At 40.6% G+C, this 21,752-nt stretch overlaps 1 protein-coding gene across 9 annotated transcripts in view; it reads right to left on the bottom strand.

The window, feature by feature from the left end:
• SYT7 (synaptotagmin 7) overlaps positions 1-21,752 on the bottom strand; it is a 295,759-nt gene that overhangs the window by 104,534 nt on the left and 169,473 nt on the right. For all 9 annotated transcript variants that reach the window (XM_072985521.2, XM_072985520.2, XM_072985523.2 and 6 more), the window contains exon 3: positions 4,654-4,733. In XM_072985521.2, the coding sequence (XP_072841622.2) occupies positions 4,654-4,733 (80 nt within the window). The remainder of the gene's footprint in view (positions 1-4,653; positions 4,734-21,752) is intronic.

The following is a 21,752-nucleotide window of genomic DNA, read 5'->3' on the forward strand; positions in this document are numbered from 1 at the left end:
ATAAATACATGCACAAACGCAAATGTACACAGACATACACGAATGTAACCAATCCACCTATCTGAGCATCCCCAGCAAAGTGGCCTTCTTTGTACCCACAACAGGAGGAATTGCAAGGCAGAATATGCTGGATGTCAACATTTTTGAGGGAACACTCCTTTTACCAGACCACTACTTCTCCATGGGATGTGATCTAAGGTTCCTTAGCCCTGCTCCACTCTGGATCTCCATGGAACAAGTTCCACAAGATCCCTTACTGTAGAAAATTTGACTTGGCAACCACATAGGCAGATGGCAGAGAGGAACTGAGAGTAAGCTTGTATGATCATATTGGAAGGCAAAACACCAGCCATGTTATGAAACTGATACTTAATCATGCTCTCAAGAAGTGTGCGTTTTTAATCATTCCTGGAGATGAGATTAAATATCAGTTTCACCATATGGGAGTTCCTCAATGAGAAACTGTAATCACAGGAACATGAGAGAGAAATGTAACCTTATTGTGATACATTTATATGCAGAGTAATCACATCAGTTCAACACACGTAAGTGATTTTTGCAGCATGAAAAAGAAAGGGAATGGTTGAAGGAAGACTCACCTTAAAATATGGGCATAGCAGTACCGATGTGGGACAAGGATATAACCTAGTTACCTTTGAGACTTGTGCCACCCTTAGCTTGGTGTGTACTATTGTCACACTTCTTGCCATCATCAGTCACAGTGAAGAGTTCATTCTACTATAGCCAAGGCCCAAGGCAGCATTCTTTTAGCTAGCGTCCTCTAGATATCTCAGAATTCTGCTCCCATAAGCTCCAGCTAGTATAGCCAGCAGTTGGGAATCGTGAGAACTGTGGTCTTAAACATCTGGAAGGCACCAGGTTAGGAAGGACTAATATCTCCTCATATGAGCCTTCCCCACCCTTAAGATCTTTACAGGAGACCTTCCTCTTGGTTCCATTGGCTATTGCAGATGTGTTTAATGGGGACATGAGAGAGGGCCTTCTCTGTGACTGCTCTCAGGTCATGGAATGCTCTTCCTAGGGAGATCAGATTGTCTCCCTCCCTTTTATTTTTCAGGCAACAGGTGAAGAAGCACCTCTTCAGGGAGGCTTTTAACAACTATAACTGAGTCCCTGGAGGCTGGCTTTTGTGTTTTTAACATTTTAGATACTTTAAAATTAAGTCATGCATTTTTAAATATTACTGCATGTGCAATTGTTTTTTAACCTTAATTTGTTGTGCTTTTAGAGTGACTTGCTTTAATATTGTGAGCTGCCTTGGGTCTCTTCCTTGGGAGGAAGACAGCCTACAAATGACAATAAATAAATAAATAACATAAATACATACTGTATAAGCGAAAGTTTTGTCTCTGGGCAATTAAAATTGCATTTTTTAAAAAAAATAAAAAAAGCATCAGACTTACTACATTGGACACAGTGGGAGTTACTTCAAAGCAAACCTGCTTAGGTTTGCATTGCCAGGGTCTAATTTTATGCCACGTTCTTGGAAATCTGGTCCACTGAAATCAAGATAATGAAAACTAAATAGTATTTCAATCAAGGTTTTTCTGGATCCATTTGAGGAATGCAGTTAATCACTAAAATGTATAAACACACATGAGCGACTAAAAACGGAAGTATTTCAGCAAAATGTTTGGCTTCCACCTTCTTCAGTTGTTTTGGTGTGCATTTGTGCATATATGTGATGTGATGTGAGTCTATAAATTCCTTTCAGCTTCCCAGTTTCTCCAGTATATGCTCATTATAGCTTCAATCCAAGCTTATTCAGAATAAAAGAAAGGAAATGTCTGCTTGGGATGGATCCAAGGGGTTAAGTTTCAAGTACAGATTTGCTATACATCTCAAAATATTAGGTAACAGTGCATTATTAAACAAAAATGTAAATATTCTAAGCCTTTCTTCTGGTGCTATGCAAATCTCCAAAGAGCTTCAGGGAAGATCATCACGAATATTTATGCTTTCTTCCCTACAGTTTTCATCCTAATAATCTGAAGGAATTGTAATTAAGATTGGGAGACATTAAAGTGAATAACAGGTGGTCCTATGGGATAAGGGGACAGGGAGGACAAGGCAGAGGTTGTTATTCTCTATATAAAGTAATAATATGGAAAAAAGAGACCCACAAATATTTGTAGGGAAGGAAGGATTCTACAATATTATCTTGAAGCTGATAAGGATAAAGATAGACACTCACTGCTTCCAAATCAAGGAAGTGAAGAACAGCATATAATGTTGTGAATATGGAAAGCAAACTTTGCCCTCAGCTTTTGTCTAAAGAGGAAGAAACCAAATCTGGCGGCGTGCAGTATTGGCAATAATAGGCCCGTCGCCAATGTTTCTTTCCTTAGTAAAGTGGTGGAGAGGGTGGTGGTCGACCAGCTTCAGGCTCTCTTGGATGAAACAAATGCCCTGGATCTGTTCCAATTGGGCTTCAGGCCGCGCCATGGCACAGAAACGGCATTGGTTGCCCTGTTGGGTGACCTGTTGAGGGAGGCTGACAGGGGCAAAATGTCTTTGTTGGTCCTCCTCGATATCTCAGCCGCCTTCGATACTGTCGACCATGGTATCCTCCTGGGGAGGCTCTCCCGAGTTGGGAATCGGTGGCCTGGCACTTGCCTGGCTCCAATCCTTCCTGGGGGACCGTCCTCAGAGAGTACAGCTTGGGGAGAGTGTATCCGCTCCATGGAATCTTAATTGTGGGGTTCCACAGGGCTCGATTATCTCCCAAATGCTGTTTAATATCCACATGAGGCCAGTAGGTGAGGTCATCAGGGGATGTGGGGCTTCGTGCCATCAGTATGGTGATGACACTCAGCTCTACATCTCCTTTTCTCCAACCACAGTGGATGCCGTTCTGTCCCTTCAGCTAACATAGACCTCCTAAAATAGTCGAAATACAGATTATGTTAGCTGGCCATACAATTTGCCTGAAGCACAGCAGATTGAGTGATGCAGCCGGAAAATGTCAAGGCTCAAGAATCTGAAGACTTAAAGTAGGTCCAGGTGGTTAATTTATAGTCTATAACCCTCATGTTCAGCCTACAAGGGACTAGAAACCTTTTACTAGAAACCTAAAACTAAGCTAGTTTTAGGCCTAGCCTAGTTTTAGGCTAGGCCTAAACTAAATGCAACAGGAAGAAACCAGTTGTATCCGTTGCTTGGTGTTCCATGCAGAGGACTTATCACTTGCATTGAGATGCAGAAATGTTTTGATCTTCTTCTTCTAAAGTATACCAAGTGTGGATGATTGTACATGAGCTGACATTGCAGTTTGGTATTGATTACTTGGGCAGCATGTATCTGTTGATGTCACGCATGCAGGGAAGGAAAGAAAATCTAAAATACAAGGGATGCGCCCAGAAGAAATAGTGCAACCACCTACCCTTTGCCAGAACAGAGGAGATCCATTCCCTGCTCTCAGAAAAGGGGACAAAAGATGACACAGATTTGCAGAAAGTTCACATGTGCTAATTTAACAATTCACATAGTTTATCTGGAAAATGATACCGTTCAAAGACTGTGCCCAAGTGACCACTCTGTTGTTCAGATGCTAGCTGTTGAGGAGTGACCTCTCAAGGCCACTACTCTCACTTTTCAAGACTACTGATATAGAAACTGCACTTGTAGCACACAACCCTTGAAACGGGGGCTATCTTCTCTAAGATTGTACAGAGGACAAATTTAGGAGAAATATTGCAATAGGTACTATGTGCTGTGTGGTTTGGGGACAAGGGGGCATAACTGGTGTGTAGCATGGACATTTGTTGTTCTTTTTAGGATAAGCTTTTCAATCCTGAACCTTGTGTCCTGGATACAGGACAGAGCTGGGAGGGGGTTCCCCATAAATTTTCAGGAGACAGTGACTTCTAGCTCCATTGTTGTGTATCTACAGTCTAGAGTTCTCAGGTACGGCATACCTTGAAAGAATGGAAGGACAGTGTAAAAAAATAGTATTGTTCAGCTAGGGCAGACCTGGGCAAAGTGTGGCCCTCCAGATGTTCCTGAACTGCAAATCCCAACATTCCTCACTGTGTGGACTAGGCCCAACTCTCCTCACACTATTGGCTGTGTGGGCTAGGCCCAAATCTCCTCACTATTAGCTGTGTGGGCTAGGCCCAAATCTCCTCACTATTGGCTGTGTGGGCTAGGAATTATGAGAGTTGCAGTTCAGCAACATCTGGAGGGCCACATTTTGCCTACCCCTGAGCTAGGGCAAAATTCTGAGACAACACAGGAAGCAGTAGTAGTGTGTGAATCTTAGAACAAGAAACATTTGATATGGTGGATAGGAGTGACAGCATTTTGCACCAACCGTCTCAATAGTAAACATACATGCAGAAGAGTGTTTATGAAATTACTAGAGGGATTATACACATTGCAGCATTACTAGGACTGTGGGCATATAGTTGTGTAGGAGGGAGTCCATTGGTGTTTAGACCTAAGCTGCATGAGAGCAGAAGAGAGGGAGAGCTTTTTACAGCTCCTGTGCTGAGAGTGAATGCAAATGGCTTGACTTGCAGGGACAAGGTGGTCTGATGACAGCCAACACAAACCCAAGGAGCGGGTGCATCCGGTGACTGCAATCCAGGCACCTTCGATCCATTCACTCCAGGAATCCCTCCCAGAACTTACTTAATGGCCTTCTTTTCACTGCGGCCTCGGCTGGAATCTGGCGTTCCCACTGTCTCCAAGGAGTTTTTGTACCGTTTGCCCTGAAATTAAATGGAAAAAAAAGAAAGTGAAGATAAGACCTACCTGTAAGGAGGAAAAGGTTAATGCTAGGAACACTTAGAGATCATTTCGTTCTTTTCCTATTTCACTCTTTCAGTCTGACTACTTGCAGTTATTAAGGCCCGCTTTCTCCAATAGCCCGTGTGCAAACCAAACATTTGCACAATGGACTGTAAAGGTAATTTGGGGGTGACAGCCACAGAAGTGTTTGGTAGGGAAAACAACAACACATCTCTGTCACCCTGCCTCCACTGCTAAAGAGCAGGGTAACATCTCTACTACAGCTAAACTGAAAACAGGGTACTTTATAAAAATGGTTTTTCTTAGTGCTTTAATTCCACATGCATTTCTTCTTTGAAGATAAATCCTACTAAGCAACTAGAAAAGTATTTACCTAATCAAAGCCCAAAGCAACAAAATGATAAAAGCCAGAAATGATCCTAAATATCGAATGAAAGCACCCAACACAATAATGGCTACCAGGAAGAAGATGAAAAAAAATGTAGTGGGCCTTCTTAAGCAATTAACCATTCCTAAAATGTGACAGCAGTCTGGAAAGCTGCTGCGTAACAATCCTTGAGTGATGCTTTTGCACATCCAGGAAGTGCTGCAGGCTGACCATGCCTGCTTTCTAGAGAATTTATGAAGAAAGGATTTATCAACACAAGGGAAATGTGCAAGTGGGTGATTTGGAAGGGAGTGATTTGGGGGGAGCAAATCCTGCCAACCAAATTCCTGCATACCACTGGATCCTCAACTTTTTCAGTATATCCAGAAGCCACACCTAGAAGCCAAGAAATTGGCCTTGAAAGCCGAAGGCAGAATTCTGAACTACTCTTGGAACTGTCCATTGTAATAGTGCCAGAAACATTTTCTTATGGTACACGCAACAAGCGAGGCTGAACATTCAAACTACTGAGATCTAATCAGACTTTATAATCCTATCTTCCTTGCTTCACTCAATTTTCTCATTTTCTCCCCCTCTTCCACTCCTCCCCTTTTTATCACCATGAAGCAGAAATATTCATATTGAAGTAAGGAATGGGATTAAGGTTGTCAGGTCTCAGGGAACAGCTATGCTTCTCTGGGTCTCCAAACAGGAAGACAAATCTCAGGGCAAGGAGGAGAAACTTGATTTGTGTGTGCGTGTGCGTGAAGTGGCTCTAGTTTGAGTAGCTTGCATGAATTGGATGTCAATAGTACTTTAAATGACTGTTATAGAAGTATTGATTTTAAACTCTCTCTCAACTCTTTCACAGCTCCCTTCACCTTCTCATCACACTCAGATCTCCTAAAACATACTATTTCTCTATCACAAAAGCCAAACTCTCTCCAACACCCTTTTTTTTTAAACTCCATCCATATTCAGACTGAATTGAACTATCAATCTGCACTCGTTAATCCTATCTTTGTAACATTGCATGGGCCGTGACTGGCAGAGACAAAGGGACACAGAGAGGGTGGACACTACCACTTTCACAGGTACAGTGTGATTTCATTTTAGTGCCAAATTAAAACACAACTAAGGACCAGAGCATAGGGATTTAAGGATTTTGACTTCAGTAGGTTCTTTGTAATGTTTTGGTTTATTTTAAATGATCCTCTGCTGCTTCAGTTTTTGGCTTGAAATCTCAGGGAGATGGCCAGTGTTGGCCTGGCATTGCTACATAGAACAGGGGTCACGTGGGCCCACAGCATTGAGCTGTGTCATTCTCTCAAGGTTTGTTTGTTTGTTTGTTTGTTTGTTTGTTTGTTTGTTTGTTTGTTTATTTATTTATTTATTTATTTATTTATTTATTTATTTATTTATTTATTTATTTATTTATTTATTTATACTCCGCCTATCTGGTCATTGCGACCACTCTAGGCGGCTTACAACACAAAATATAAAACAGGTTTACACAATTAGAAAAATTTTCTACAAGATGATTTTTCTGCCATTTATCTTTTTTGCATGAAGTCCTTGTTTAGGTCATGTAAAAATTATGAAATTTGAAAAGTTAACAGAAAGATATGCATAAAATACTCTCTGATTAGAGAGTCAGTAGTTACATTTTGCATGGTTCATGTATTCATGATCTACTCAGTTACTCTTTCTTACAGAGTACTTACATATTTTTTGTACAATAACATGGGTGGAGGTTAGGGTTTCCAGGCTGCAGGGAATAAGTGAAGTTCCAGGGAATTGCTATGCTTTTCCATCTGTCCAGGTGAGGAAAGATGCTGGAGGAGAAGTTTGATATTTATGTGGGAGATGTCTTTAAGCTTGGACACCCATCTATGCCTGACTGTGTGTATATTGCAGAAATGCAACATTGGTACACCAAAAAGTCAGTAGTGAGGGGATGAGACTGAGGAGAGAGCTGGATGAGTGCATTCATTTAAACATAGCATGCCACTGGAACAAGAAATGGAACAGTAGCATCATGACTCATGAGCCTTCTTTTTGTGTAAGACCAGTAGGAGCTGGGGGAAAAAATCTCCACAGGAGCTGGTGGGGGACCTTGCATAAGCCTTACAGTGTACAGTGACTAGAAAAAAAAAACTCCCTGTATCTCATGTGTTATAGCAGTAAGATTGCATGGGATGGGAATGGCCAGTTTAATTCCTTGGCACTTTTTCTACCCTTTCCTAGGTATGGCTTGCAATATTACATGGTTATCCAGGTTCCACCTGCATTCTAGGCCCTTTCAGTAATATTCCTTATACCTGTGTCCACATCAGCTGGGCCAGAAACAATTCCATGGCTTTTGCCTTTCTCATTTCTGTAACACCACAAACACACCTCCCCTCACATGGCCTACTGCTGAGAAATGAGAAGTGCCCCTCTACTCCATTGGTCCAGATTTTGGCTCTGAAATCTTAGAGAACAGGTTGCTACTAATATTTCAATCCTAGCAGAGGATGACCACAAGCTTCTACAGTATACCTATTCACCTAACTAGATTTGTGATATTCTATGTTCTGTGTGGAATGCCAAATCTGATGATTCGTAATTCCATTCAGTTCCAGTCCAAACAATGATCCCTACACTTTGTATTGTAGCATCAGGGCTACAACAGTAACAACTGGGTGTCTGTGTTTAGCTAATATAAAGCCATGCTGTGGGATTAAATTTAGAAGTAGGCTGTCTTTCTATGGAAATGACTAATCATGGTTCATAATGAAGTCAGTGGGAAGTGTTAAGGGTTTTGGACTTCTGAAAGCCAAGGGACTACAATTTAATTATCTGCCCCCCTAGAAGGAACATGTTCTCTGTAGTTTTTATTATCATCATTTCCTCCAAACCCTGTAGGATAATTGTCACCACATGCTTTTCTTCAATGTAGGGTTCCTGTAAAGCGATATTTATTAGCTCAGGGATGCTATTAAAGTTAAAGGCTCCAAGCTAATCACAAAGTTCTTTTTGAGCTTTCAATTTACAAAATAAAATAAAACAAAACAAAATAATTTTAAAAAAATAACCATAAGATGCAAACAAGACCTTAGTCATTGATTCTCTGGCATCAATGCACAATATTATTTATTAATATCTGGATAGCTACTGGGCAGTTGTGAAAGTATTTGGTAAAATACCAAGAATTTAGTATTTTCAATTGCTACTGATGGGAGTGGGAAATGTCTTTAATTACATGTCCAGATTCACAAAGGGAGCCCATATGCAGAAATTTCAGGAGCCATTGTCTCAAATCCTAGTTTTGTACAGCCTTGGCTGTCATACAATTTCTCATTTACCTATGCACCAGTTTAAGCAGTTAATTGAAAAAACAAATGTTTCCCTTCCCAGTAATACACTATATATATTTTTAAACAGGCAAAAGGCTACCCATGAAGCCATCCATGACTTTTTAATGATGGCTGCAATGGCAGGATAATATTACTAGACAAACAAGCTAATAAACCAGAGCAGGGGCTAGATTGTTGATTTAAAAAAACCCAACATCATTCAGTTTAATTAGTAGGAAAGTCTAAATTTCCATTGAGGCTGAAATCCAGTAGCATAGCTATGGAGTTGTAATTTGATGAGATGCCTGTGGAAGCTACGGCTGTGCCAAGGCTGAAGTGCCATCCATCAAGTACTTCCACCGATGCATTACACAGTTGGTCAAACAGGAACCATATGATCAATGGCACCATCATCTTGAGCAGTTCTTGTTGCTGTGGTGGAATGTCGGGCACATTTATGATGCTATAACTTTTTTGTTATGCCTTGATCAACTGTATTTTCATCAGAGTTGTGAATTTGCATGTTCAAGTTTCAAGAGAGGTGACGTTTTAATGTATTTCAGCAACAATACAATCAAAAGGGTGAACTTTTTACAGATTACAATCTTTTTCTTCAGACACATTCTGTCTGAAGAAGTATCTGGAGAAGCAGACTATGATCAATGAAAGAAGACCTGAAATAAATTTGTTAGTCTTAGGGGTGCCACAATACTTTCATACTTTTTAAAATTATTGCTGCATGTTCAAATCAATGACAGAATTGAAAGAAGGATATTCAAAGAGAACTAGGATGGAAAATATAGGTGTAGGAGCATATTTGTTGTGTGGTGCCCTAAGTTTTCAAGACAGACAAAAGTTGGCCTGTGAGACCTACTTTTCCTCTCCATTATTACATCAATAATGGGAAGTGGGGAAGGTCGTTCTCAAATTAACTGAACTCCAATTAATTAAATTCACAGTAACATAAACGTCACAAGATAATTAAGTGTGCATTTTTTTTCTTAATTGGATCTCAATTATAAGGCCACTTGGCTGAGATTTCCAATGGCAGGTTCACCATATTTCATGGTTTTTAGGGCAGATAAGTGACAATTAATGCTAATTACTGAACAATTAGTAAATGAAAGCACAGGTGCAGAGACAAGGCAGGTTTCTGCTACTCCTGGTGCAAGCCTGCTGGTGCAAAATGAGCACCTCAATTGAGCACAAAGCACCTCTCTGTGTTGCTAGCCTACCTATCCCTCCTTGGATTGCAGGTCAGACATGAAGGGGAAAATAATTGTAACCTCAAAAGACAACAGTATGACTACAAATAAGTGTATGTGCTACAAGATCAAATTATGAAATGTGTCAAGGGAGGGGCCATAGGTAGCACCAAGCGAGACCTCTTCAGGAAAAAGATAGTTTCAAGTAAAGCAAAGTGGGCTGCTTATATACCACCCCATAGTGCTTAAACCACTCTCTGAGCAGTTTACAAGTTCATTATGCAGGCTACACATTGCACCCCCAGCAAGCTGGGTACTCATTGTACCAACCTTGGAAGGATGGAAGCCTGGGTGAACCTTGAGCCGGCTATGTTGGATTGAACCCTGGGTCATGAGCAGTGTTTGGCTGCAGTTTAACTACTGTGCTATGAAGGTGGGTTAGGATATGTGATGAGCCTCAGCCGATATTCCATTTACATTTAGAAGGAAAAGGTGTGAATCAGGAAATGGTAGAATTTAGCATTAAATTCCATATCATACTTACTGAATGCCAAGTACTTTGTGTTAACTATGAGACAAAGCGCATAATACAAATTCCATATTAGAGGAATATACATTTTGTGCTTTTGGTGGTGTAGATTGTGTAGTTCACTTGACAAAGCTGTTACTTATTATATGCTGTGCAGTATGCAGTTATATCTTCCCTTCTTTTCTTTTCTTTTCTTTTGGTTATAGGTGCAAGAGGAGGTGCAATCCATACACTACAGATAGCACATGACAAGAAGGAGGCTTGTCTCTCCACAGTTCTGATTAGAATGGAAACAGCCTTCTTGGTACCATTGGAAGAGTTCATTTCCACTCCACCCCCCACTCCTCACAGGTTAGCTGTGCTGGGCAGGTAATTTCTATTCTTATTTGGGTCTGTGAAGAGAAGTTCCCTCTCTGATGTGACCTAAATTTAAGGTAACAATTACACACACACTTCTGGTTTAATGCACAATAACCAAAACTGTACTGACATTCTACATAAAATGTGTAACATTGGATTGTCAGATATTAAGTACAAAAATCTCCAAGCTAGAAACTGAATCCAAAAGGACTGAGACTTTCACTCAAAACAACACTGTATAATGACCTGAAAGACCCACTTTTGAGGATTCCCAAATGGAAACTTCACAATATGAAGCTGGAACTCATACTACTGGACTCCTACGGACATTTTGCTTAGGTGTCAGAATCCTCAGATGTGAAAGGGAAGACGAACAGGTAACTTGTTCCAACCCTAATACACCCCCTGTGAAACCTCTGGAATGGCAGCCCAAGGACGTACCAGGACCTTCGTGTTCTGTATTAGCTTGGTCAGCAGCAGCTCTTGCTTGCTTATAGGATACCTTGGCCTACTGACTCAGAGATTCCACTGAGATGTGGAATACTTTCCTGTTCTAGTTTCAGGAAAAATGGTCCAAAACCTCAGGCTCAACCTACAAAAACACCTGTTTTTCGCCCTTGATGCAGAACAGAAATCACTCCTATCCAGTGCTCACTGCTGGCAGTAATTTGGCAGTCCAACTACCTACCACAAGGCTCCTCCTGAGGCACAACTGTGTATCATGAGCCCAGGATCAGTGTGCTTACTGTCAGTGTAATATTATATTATACTAGCTTCTCTTCCCTCTGGACTCTTTTCAGATCCTGAATATACTTCCTACTTTGGAGCAAGGTTCATGGAACACTGTGAGATTAGTTTCTGAATAAACACGTCGAGGACTTGTTCTCTTTTCATTTCCGTGTCATACGCTTCAGCATATTTTACAAGCTTGACTTCATATTATTTCTGCATCAGTTATATTTATATCCCACATATCCTTCGATGGTCCAGGTAACTCAAGTGGCTTTCCCCTTTTTATCCTCCAAACAAGTAGGCCAGGCTGAGAAAAAGTGACTGGCCCAGTAAGGTTTGTGGCTCACTGCAGATCAAAATCTAGAGTGCCTACCATAGTATATAGCTTCAAATAATATGCTAAGAATAAAAAGAAAAAAATGCATAACTAGAGGAAGTGCTACTTGTGATAATGGTGATGGGGGGAAAGAGGTGGAAGAATAGCCCTTTTAAAACTGATTACTTTGTTTTCTGAAAGAAATCAGATTTCTTCTCCTACCATTTCTCTTTTCTTTTCCTCTTGACAGAGATTGTGTTTTCAGAGGCCACCAAGACTGAAGAAAGTGTTTTGAAATAGAAACTCTTTTTTTGTACTCTGAAGAATTATTTTGAACATTGGGGCCCAGAAATGACTGGGCCAGCAGGCCCTGAAATGTCACATACTGTCAGCAATGGTTCATAGTCTTGAGTACAGAGGGTGCATAATTGAAGCATTTCACTCAATAACCCTCAGCAACAGGATTATATAGGAGGCCAATACCATTAGAGCATGGGGTTTCAACCTTGGATCCCTGAATATTCTTTGACTGCAAATTCCAGAAATTCTGGGTGGAACAGCTGGTGCTGAAGGCTTCTGGGAGTTTGACAGAACAGCAATCTACATAAGACCACCAAGGGAGTTTATAGTTGACAGGAGATTTGCACTAGTGTTTTGTTAGCTTATTGCACCCATAAAGGTAAAGGTAAAGGTTCTCCTTGACAATTTTTGTCCAGTCGTGTTCGACTCTGGGGGGCGGTGCTCATCCCCGTTTCCAAGCCATAGAGCCAGTGTTTTCTCTGAAGACAATCTTCCGTGGCCAGTGCGACTTAGACACGGAACGCTGTTACTTTCCCATCGAGGTGGTCCCTATTGATCTACTTGCATTTGCATGCTTTCAAACCGCTAGGTTGGCGGGAGTATTGCACCCATACTTAATTCAATTGAGGATAATAAATGAAGGGTTGCATAAGTACATTTTCTCTAGCATCTACACTGACTGGGAAGATACTGCATGTCAGATTCACTTCTTGATAAATGAAAGAAATATAATACAAAATGTGTACTTAACAGGAAATATATTTGTGGGGAAAGCAGCATAGGAAATGGCACTAAAGCTAGTTAAGTGTTCTGCATGTTTTGAGTACCAATGGAGCACATTCACATTAGTTTAGCTACAAGTCCCCAATGACAGAAGAAATGTCAGAAAACCTGTACTCTCTGTTGCATTCAGATATACAAGAAAGTCAAATTTCTGAAATCTGCTGACAAGTACCGGTACGCTCTATATTTTATCCCTTCAAGAATGTCCAGGGTTCTAAAACTCAAACAACCACTCCACATGATTATAAGGATCTGCAATATGACAGAATTGATTAGAGAATTTGTGAGTTAGGCAATGACTTAAAGCTTTCAGAAAGTTAGAAATCCTGACAACCTACTCAAAGGGTTTAGCACTATAAATATATATGCTGTTCTTGCATATTGTGTGTATGCATAAAATTTATACTCACAGCAGGCAAGAACATTCTTGTAGCTATATGCACACATTCACCAGGACATCTGCATGTACTCATGTGCATACACACACTACATACAAAAGATTTTGTAAAGAAGGCAGTAGCCTACCTGTCTCATGTCTTCCCTACTAGCAGAAATATTCTGTACATATATTCAATTGTTTACATAAGTTATCATGTTAGGTAGCATTAAGTGCCTAATCATTCTATGACCTTCAAAGCAATCTGAGTCAGCCATGATTAGACACTATAATGCACTGAATGCATGCAAACACACACAAATATATATATATATACTGTACTCATTATGTCCAATTGCATAACAGGTCACTTTGGACTGAATTGCAGCAGGTCTTTTTTAATTAAAAAAATATGAAACACAGTTAATTATGATACACAGTTTGTGGAAGTTACACTAAAAGTAATTAGATGCTGCTACAGACTCAAGGCTCAAACAATTAATTAGCATCATAATTACAATTTTAAAAGTAACTTTATTTGATCAGTTCCTGACAGTAAATAAGACTAACACAATTCAGTTACTTTAAAAATGCGTATCTCTGAATACTGTATACTGCTGACCTGTGGTACAAATAATACTTACATTCACCTCGTCATTGTCTAAGCACCCACAATACAGTGTAAAGTGTCTGCACAAGGCACAACATGGAAATACACTTAAAACACTCTGATGATTCTCTGCTCCACCATTTAGTAAGGCCACATGTTTATAATGATCAAAGTAACTAAAAAGTTATAGTTATCTCACAACAGCAGGGAGGTCATAATCTATTATAATCATGAATTGGTTACTGGGAAAACAAATTGCTTATAAGAAGCAAATTAATTGTAACTAGTTGTAACTGCTCTTGCCACCCTTTGAAAAACAGACAAAGCAGAGCTGTACCATGGGAAAGCAGCACGAGAGATAGATGGATCACACAGAAGGATGAAGGCTAGGAGTTGAAAAATCTGTTTTAATTACATCAGTTTAAAGGTAAATAGTAATAGCTTTTGGAGAAAGTGTAGGTTAAGAAGAAATGAGGGATGGGAAACTGGCACTATATAGAACTCTGTATAGATAGTGGCCTGAAGAACAACTGAAGCAATTAAATGAAAAAGAAGAAATGAATGATCAGATAAGGAGGGAATTAGGAGAGTATTGAAGACCAAGGGGAAGGTTGCAGGAAGGTCAAGAAAAGGAAAGGCAAAGAAGAGCTTGTTAGTCTTCTCCAGAAACTGAACACTGGGAACCTTTCTAGGAGAGATTTTAGTAAATGACAATAAATAAAAGTGTAATCTGAGATTTAATAAAACTTGGACATAGTCTAATAAAGAAAAGAGAGCACCCTCAGCAGTGAATTGAAGTTGCAGAGTAGCAGATATCGTCAGGTGAGAACCTCTAGTTGTGTTGGAGCTATGAGACTCCAAGGCAGAGTGTCCACTTTCCCTTCTGAAGGGACAGGAAGGGAAAAGGGAGGAATTAAATTGCTGTGCTTTCAGATGTCTGGAGCGTGATGACGTCTGCCACCGCCAATTCTGCAACAATGGGGTAGAAACAGGGGTAATTACTTGAGCCACATAAGGCAGCCCATGAGCCATGAGTTGCCCACTTTTGCTTTAGAGGTTGATTGTTGTTTTCACTGCTAATGAAAATGAGAACTGACATAACAATAGCAATCCAGCAGGAGAGCAGAAATGCCAGATTATTCACACAAAGCCCTGCAAAGAGATGAAGGATGCTTACCAGAAGAATAGATTTTTATTGTGTCATACCAGTTCCGTGATATGCTGTTCACTTTGATTAGTACCCATATTACTGATAATACTCCTCAATCCTCTGATTAATTCCCGCAGCTTTTATGCATCCACCATCCCAGCTGGAGAGCAAAGGAGAATAAGGGAGAAGATGATACCTGGCTGATTAATTTAAGGACGTGCCTCTTACACTGATCTGCCTTGCAAGGAGGATGTGAAAACATGGTCTTCTTTGTCAAAGGAGATAATTATGATGAAATAGCCATAGAATGAATTCCCTGTTTCTCACAGCCCAGTATATCATGCTACCTCAAGAAGTGCAACAGACACAGATGAGAAGGTGGTACAACCGACCATTCACAACCAGCAGGGAGGCATCAGCCAGGAAAACATACCAAAGAGAGGTGAGCTGTGCCTTGTTTAAAGCAGCCTAGACTGGTTCTCAGATAAGGAGACTCAGGGATTAGCACAGCACACCCAGATATATCTTAAAAGCCTTCTCATACTTAAAAAAGAAAATAAAAGCAATGTGTGCTGCTTATATACCACCCTATAGCACTTAAGGCACTCTCTGGGTTGTATACAATTTAATTATGCAGGCTACACATTTCTCCCCCAGGAAGCTAGGTACTCAATTTACTGACCAAGGAAGGATAGAAGGCTGAATAAATCTCAAATTGACTAGATTGAACTTGGGTTGTGAGCAGTGTTTTGGCTGCAGTTCTGCAGCTCAGCCATTATGCCGTGAATCTCTCTAAAGACATACTGTGCTAGATATGCTGGCCGGGGCAGTCTGAAAGTTAGAGGCCAAAAAAGAAAACACATTTATCCTTGGTGCAGACAAACCTTCGTATATTACATTTTTTGGCAAATAACTCCAGAGGATGCTCCATGATGCACTGTGGTTAATCCGGAAAGAACACAAGAAATCACTCTGTCTTAGATTCACCCCTTGTCATCTCATTCCCAGGAGATATGACCAGTGATTTCCTAATAAGAATTTGTTCTTGTGTAGTAAATTTCTGCCATCTTCTATTGATATAGTCAGAATGGCCCTTTTAAAGATGTGCTTGCAGGTGCTCCTAACACACTCACATGTTTCTGAATACACGGTCAAGTTTCTGAATTAATTACCTGAACTAATACAGGAGGGCGAGGAAGAAAAAAAATGCCCTGAGGTAACAAAGAAGTTTATTTCAAATGATGAGCCAAATCTACTTTCTTTGATTACATTTTTGGCAATATCAGAAAAGCAATCTCCCTACAGCCTTTGATTAGTTTGTTGGTTAATTTCACTGAAATTGTGTTTGTCCATTCAAGATACATTGTTCTCACTGTGAATAAAGTATAACATTTATGTGCCCTTGGTGACAGTTTTATAATCAAGTTCACTAGGTGATCCCTGGTTGGCCATGTGAGTAATAAAGACAAGTCTTAGCCAGGGGACATGGTGCCAAAGCAACAGCAGCAGATACAGGAAACAATGACACTAAACAGGCTATTGCAAAAGGTAAATAATCACATAATTAAAGTACTTTTGTGGAACAGTTTCTGTTTGCTAGATCTCTATTTGCTACATTTTTGAAAGAGTGATTTTGAAAAGACAGCTCATTGATTGGCAATGGAGTGAACCTCTGTTGGAAAAGGGCTCAGACGGGAAGCTTAAATGTTAGTGCTTATCTACTTTTTTTCTTTCCTTTTTCTTTCTCTCTTTATTTGATTTATTTTTATTTTTCCCATCTTACAGAATCATCTAATTAATTAATTGTTATAAATTTTTTAGAACTTGTTATCATTTGTTGTAAGCCGCCTAGAGTGGTCGAAATGACTAGATAGGCGGGGTATAAATAAAATAAATAAATAAATAAATAAATATAACACAGAAGATCATTTTAAAAGCATTTGTTCAGACTTTTTGAAACATGTTTGAATCACTTCTTTAAAAAATATTGGCTTCTTAAAGAGAAAAGATGTGCTTTTTGGAACAAACAGGTGCAGACAGAAACCTCAGTAAGATCCATGCTTGTTCAGCCCCAAGTGGCACCAGCTGACACAAAGGAAGAGGAACAAATGGATGAATCAAGAGGTTCAGAACATGGGTCCCCTTCTTATAATAATGCAATTGCACGGTGAGCACTTCCCCTTGTTGCTGCAGAACTTTTTGACAGCCTGGAACCATATGGAGGCGTCAACAGCACAAATCGTTTTCAAGGAGTCACTCAGTGCCCTTCCTCCAAAAGAGGTGTAACGGCCAGATGAGAATAACTGGAGCCATTGACCCTGCTCATATGTGAAGCAAATGCAAAGTTAAAGCATGAGGAAAGGGCTGTGGCAAACTCAGCACTAAACAGTGAAGGATTCCCAGAAAAAAAGGTTGTCTTTTAAAAGTTGTATTTTAATAGTGCACTATATTTCATTATTATCTGCTCACCTATTATTTTAAGAATATCCATATGAAATAATGTACTGTATCAAGATCAAGGCACCACATTTTAGGAAATATATTCACAAACTGTAATATGTCCAGAGGAGGGTAACTAAGATGGTAAATGGTCTGGAAACCAAACCCCATGGAGAATGATTGAGGGAGCTGGGTATATTTAGCCCGAAGAAGACCAAGAAGCGATATGATAACCAACTTCTAATAGCTGAAGGGCTGTCAAATGGAAGATGGAACAAACTTGCTTTTTGTGGTTCCAAAGGGTAGGACCAAATTAATAGATGCAAATTACAAGAAAAGAGACTTCAACTATGTATGAGTAAGAACTTCTAGATAGTAAGAGCTATTTGATAATGAAATTCTAAAACAGACATTAGATGGCCATCTGTTAGGGGTGCTTTAGCTGTGTATTTCCTGCTTTGACAAGAAGATGATGACACTTGGGATCCCTTCTAGCTCTACAATTCGATTTTTCCATGGAATTAAATCATGTATTCACTACACTGTTCTGCCCTGAATTAAGCTGGTGAAGTACTATACTCTTTGAACCAATCAGGCAACCGACAACTGTATTAGATGTTGTTGTTTGACAAGATAAAGGCTACAGCGTTTGGGGCTCTTTAGTCTAGAGAAAAGGCGCCTAAGGGGGGGACATAATGTAAAATTATGCAAGGGATGGATAAAGTGGATAGAGGGAAGCTCCTTTCCCTCTCAAGCGGTACCAGAACCAGTGGACATCGACTCCAATTGAGTGTTGGGAGAAGTGAGAACAGACAAAAGAAAAAATATTTCTTTACCTAGTGTGTTGTTAGTTTGTGGAACTCCTTGCCACAGGATGGGGTGATGGCATCTGGCCTAGATGCCTTTAAAAGAGGATTGGACATTGCAGGTTACAAGCCATGATGGTGATGTATAATCTCCAGGCTTAAAAGGAAGGTATCTCGGAATGCCAGATGCAAGGGAGGGGTATCAGGAGACAGGTATCTAGCTGTCCCATGTGCTCCCAGAGGCACCTGGTGGGGCCACTGTGAGATACAGGAAGCTGGACTAGGTGGGCTCCTGGCCTCATCCAGCAGGGCTCTTCTTATGTTCTTATCCTTCTGTATAACCTCTTACCCATCTGAAGCAGCAAACCAAGGCTTCAGACTCTGGGTGAATTGACATTCCAATAAAGACTTCTGAAACTGGTCTTCTAGGACGGCCATTTTCTAGGTCATGTACACATTATTATAAAGAGGGAGTGGGGAAGCATTAAGGAGGCAAAAAAGAGCATCTATTTGCATGTAGTTGCAAATTAACATACATGTACTAATGTAAAGTTATAAATCATTTTTTAAAATATAGTGTAAAGGTAACTATAGGTAACTGAGTGGGGAGGAGAGGAACTAGATCCCCGGCTGACCATACTGCCAAGAGAAGAATTGTGGAGGGGCACCTTTCAGGTCCCTGTCTCTCCCCCTCCCACACACACTTTGGAGTTTTTAAATCTTTGAATCAGGCTTTGACAGAGTGGCCCTCTAAATGGAGGATGGCCCTTCCTAAAAGAGGACATGTGGCAACCTAATCTTTTGTTAACACTTGTATTTTCAACTAACATAAACACACAGTTTATGAGATTTGTGACTATACAAAAGATATGGAACTTCTGTCCAATTCTCATGAGTTCCCACCTGTTATTTGAGCTAATAAACTCATTTCTTACTGAAAGAAATTTCTTACCAAGAGAAATACTACTTATTTTAGTGCAATGATTACACATGTGTCTGGGTTTTTTAAAAAAGGAAGAAACAGATACATTAAATTGATTACCAGGACTGAAAAGATTAGCCTAATTCAATTTGCTAGTACCAGATAAAGAAGGCCCACTGAATTAATTGAATTTACACAATACTTGTGTGCATGTGTGTGTGTTTGTGCACAATGTACTGCCAAGTTAATTCCAACTTTTAGTGACACCTAATAAGATGTTTAAAATATGTGAGGTTTTCAAGGAGTGTTTTACCATTGAGTGTTTTCCCTCATTTAGCTTTCATGGCAAGCAGGGATTTGAATCCATGCCTCTTGAGTCCTAGTCTGACACTCTCTTCACTGTGCCACTGCGGACACAGGACAATTGATTCAGTGTGCCTGTTTTAGTTGGAATAGGTATAGGATTCAGCCTGTTGTTAATTTCAAAGATAAGCAGTTTGGAGTTTAATATACCAACCAAACAAAACGAATCGGATCTAGCTTTGTAATATGTGAAAATAAATTACTGTTAAGCCTCTTTCCGTGACTGATTTAAGTACTAAAATGAAATGAAATGAAATAAATGTGAAGAGGTTAATGAAGTAGTGGGGGGAAGCTGTGGCAGGAGGGAAAAACGCGACCCCCACCCCTTCAGTACAGAAGAATATAATAGGAGTATTTGTATTATGTCACTCTTCATGTCACATGAAATCCATTAAAAAAAAAACAATCATATTTTCCCACTTAGAATATTTAGCACTTCCAGGACTGACAAAAGGCAAGGTTGCTCTAGTGGTGGTGCACCCTCAAGAGAGGAGGTCTGGGCAGCATGTGTGTGGTGTTTAGAAAGATGGCTTGAGTTGGCTGTACGCATACACGAGTACATGTCCATGTCCTGGAGAATGAACGCTTGGGACTAGAGATGAGAGGTAGCATATGAAAGGTGAGCAAAGGACAACTTTCAGAAGAAGTTTGGGTGTCTGGCTTCAGAAGTGACATATGTTTATCTGCTGCAGTAACAGCTGCATGTCTTGTGCAATCAAGTCACCTCCACAAGAGACCTGGAGAGATCCAGGGGAGGGCAAGGAAAAGGAAAAGGAAGGGAAGGCAGAAACCCTCAGATCCTTCAAACTGACTTTTTTAGACATTCTGTCTCAAAACACAAACATTTATACAGGCTGCTCTCAACAAAGGAAGCGTCTGGCAGATTCCTTCCAGTTCGGTCAGTAACCCAGCTCCATATTGCTCTCAGGCCAGTATGACTCAGGAAGCAAAGAAGCGGCACAGCTATGAGAGGCTAAATACAGCGGATCCCTGAGCAGAAAAGACCTCCTATGTTAGTCATTGACAGATAAAGCAGAATCAGCTGAGAACTTCCCTACCCAATAACTGAGGAAAATGTATTATTGAGCTTATGCGAGAATGCCCAGAATGTACGTATGGCACAGAGTTTCTGCAGTGTGCAGCTTCACCGGGCAGGCAGCAAGGAGATGAGGGTCAGCCCTTCCCTCCCTCATTGCCCCTCCAGTCCACCCCCATATGGCAATGAAGTTGGGGAGGAGGACAGCTTGTTGTTGTTGTTTAGTCTTTAGGTCATGTCCGACTCTTCGTGATCCCATGGACCAGAGCATGCCAGGCCCTCCTGTCTTCCACTGCCTCCCGGAGTTGGGTCAAATTCTTGTTGGTAGTTTCGATGACACTGTCCAACCATCTCATCCTCGGTCGTCCCCTTCGCCTCTTGCCTTCACACTTTCCCAACATCAGGGTCTTTTCCACGGAGTCTTCTCTTCTCTTGAGATGGTCAAAGTATTGAAGCCTCAGCTGTGAGCACTCAGGGTTGATTTCCTTCAGAATGGATAGGTTTGATCTCCTTGCAGTCCAGGGGACTCTCAAGAGCCTCCTCCAGCACCACAATTCAAAAGCATCAATTCTTCAGCGATTGGCCTTCTTTAAGGTCCAGCTCTCAGTTCCAGACATCACTCCAGGAAAAACCATAGCTTTGACTATGCGGATCTTTGTCGGCAAGGTGATGTCTCTGCTTTTTAAGATGCTGGGTAGGTTTGTCATCGCTTTCCTCCCAAGAAGCAGATGTCTTTTAATTTTGTGGCTGCTGTCACCATCTGCAGTGATCAGGGAGCCCAATACTGTAAAGTCTGTCACTGCCTCCATATCTTCCCCTTCTATTTCCCAGGAGGTGATGGGACCAGTGGCCATGATCTTAGTTTTTTTGATGTTGAGATTCAGACAATATTTTTGAACTCTCCTCTTTCACCCTCATTAAGAGGTTCTTTAATTCCTCCTCACTTTCTGCAATCAGAGTGGTATCATCTGCATATCAGAGGTTGTTGATATTTCTTCCGGCAATCTTAATTCCAGTTTGGGACTCCTCCAGTCCAGCCTTTTGCACAATGTATTCTGCATGTAAGTTGAATAAGCTGGGGGACAATATACAGCCTTGTCATACTCCTTTCCCAATTTTGAACCAACCAGTTGTTCCATATCCGGTTCTAACTGTTGCTTCCTGTCCCACATATAGGTTTCTCAGGAGATTAGATGAGGTGGTCAGGCACTCCCATTTCTTTAAGGACTTGCCATAGTTTGCTGTGGTCCACATAGTCAAAGGCTTTTGCGTAGTCAATGAAGAAGAAGTAGATGTTTTTCTGGGATTCTCTGGCTTTCTCTATAATCCAGTGCATGTTAGCAATTT

Source organism: Pogona vitticeps, chromosome 1, assembly GCF_051106095.1.
Source record: "Pogona vitticeps strain Pit_001003342236 chromosome 1, PviZW2.1, whole genome shotgun sequence".
In the NCBI taxonomy this organism is placed as follows: Eukaryota; Metazoa; Chordata; class Lepidosauria; order Squamata; family Agamidae; genus Pogona; species Pogona vitticeps.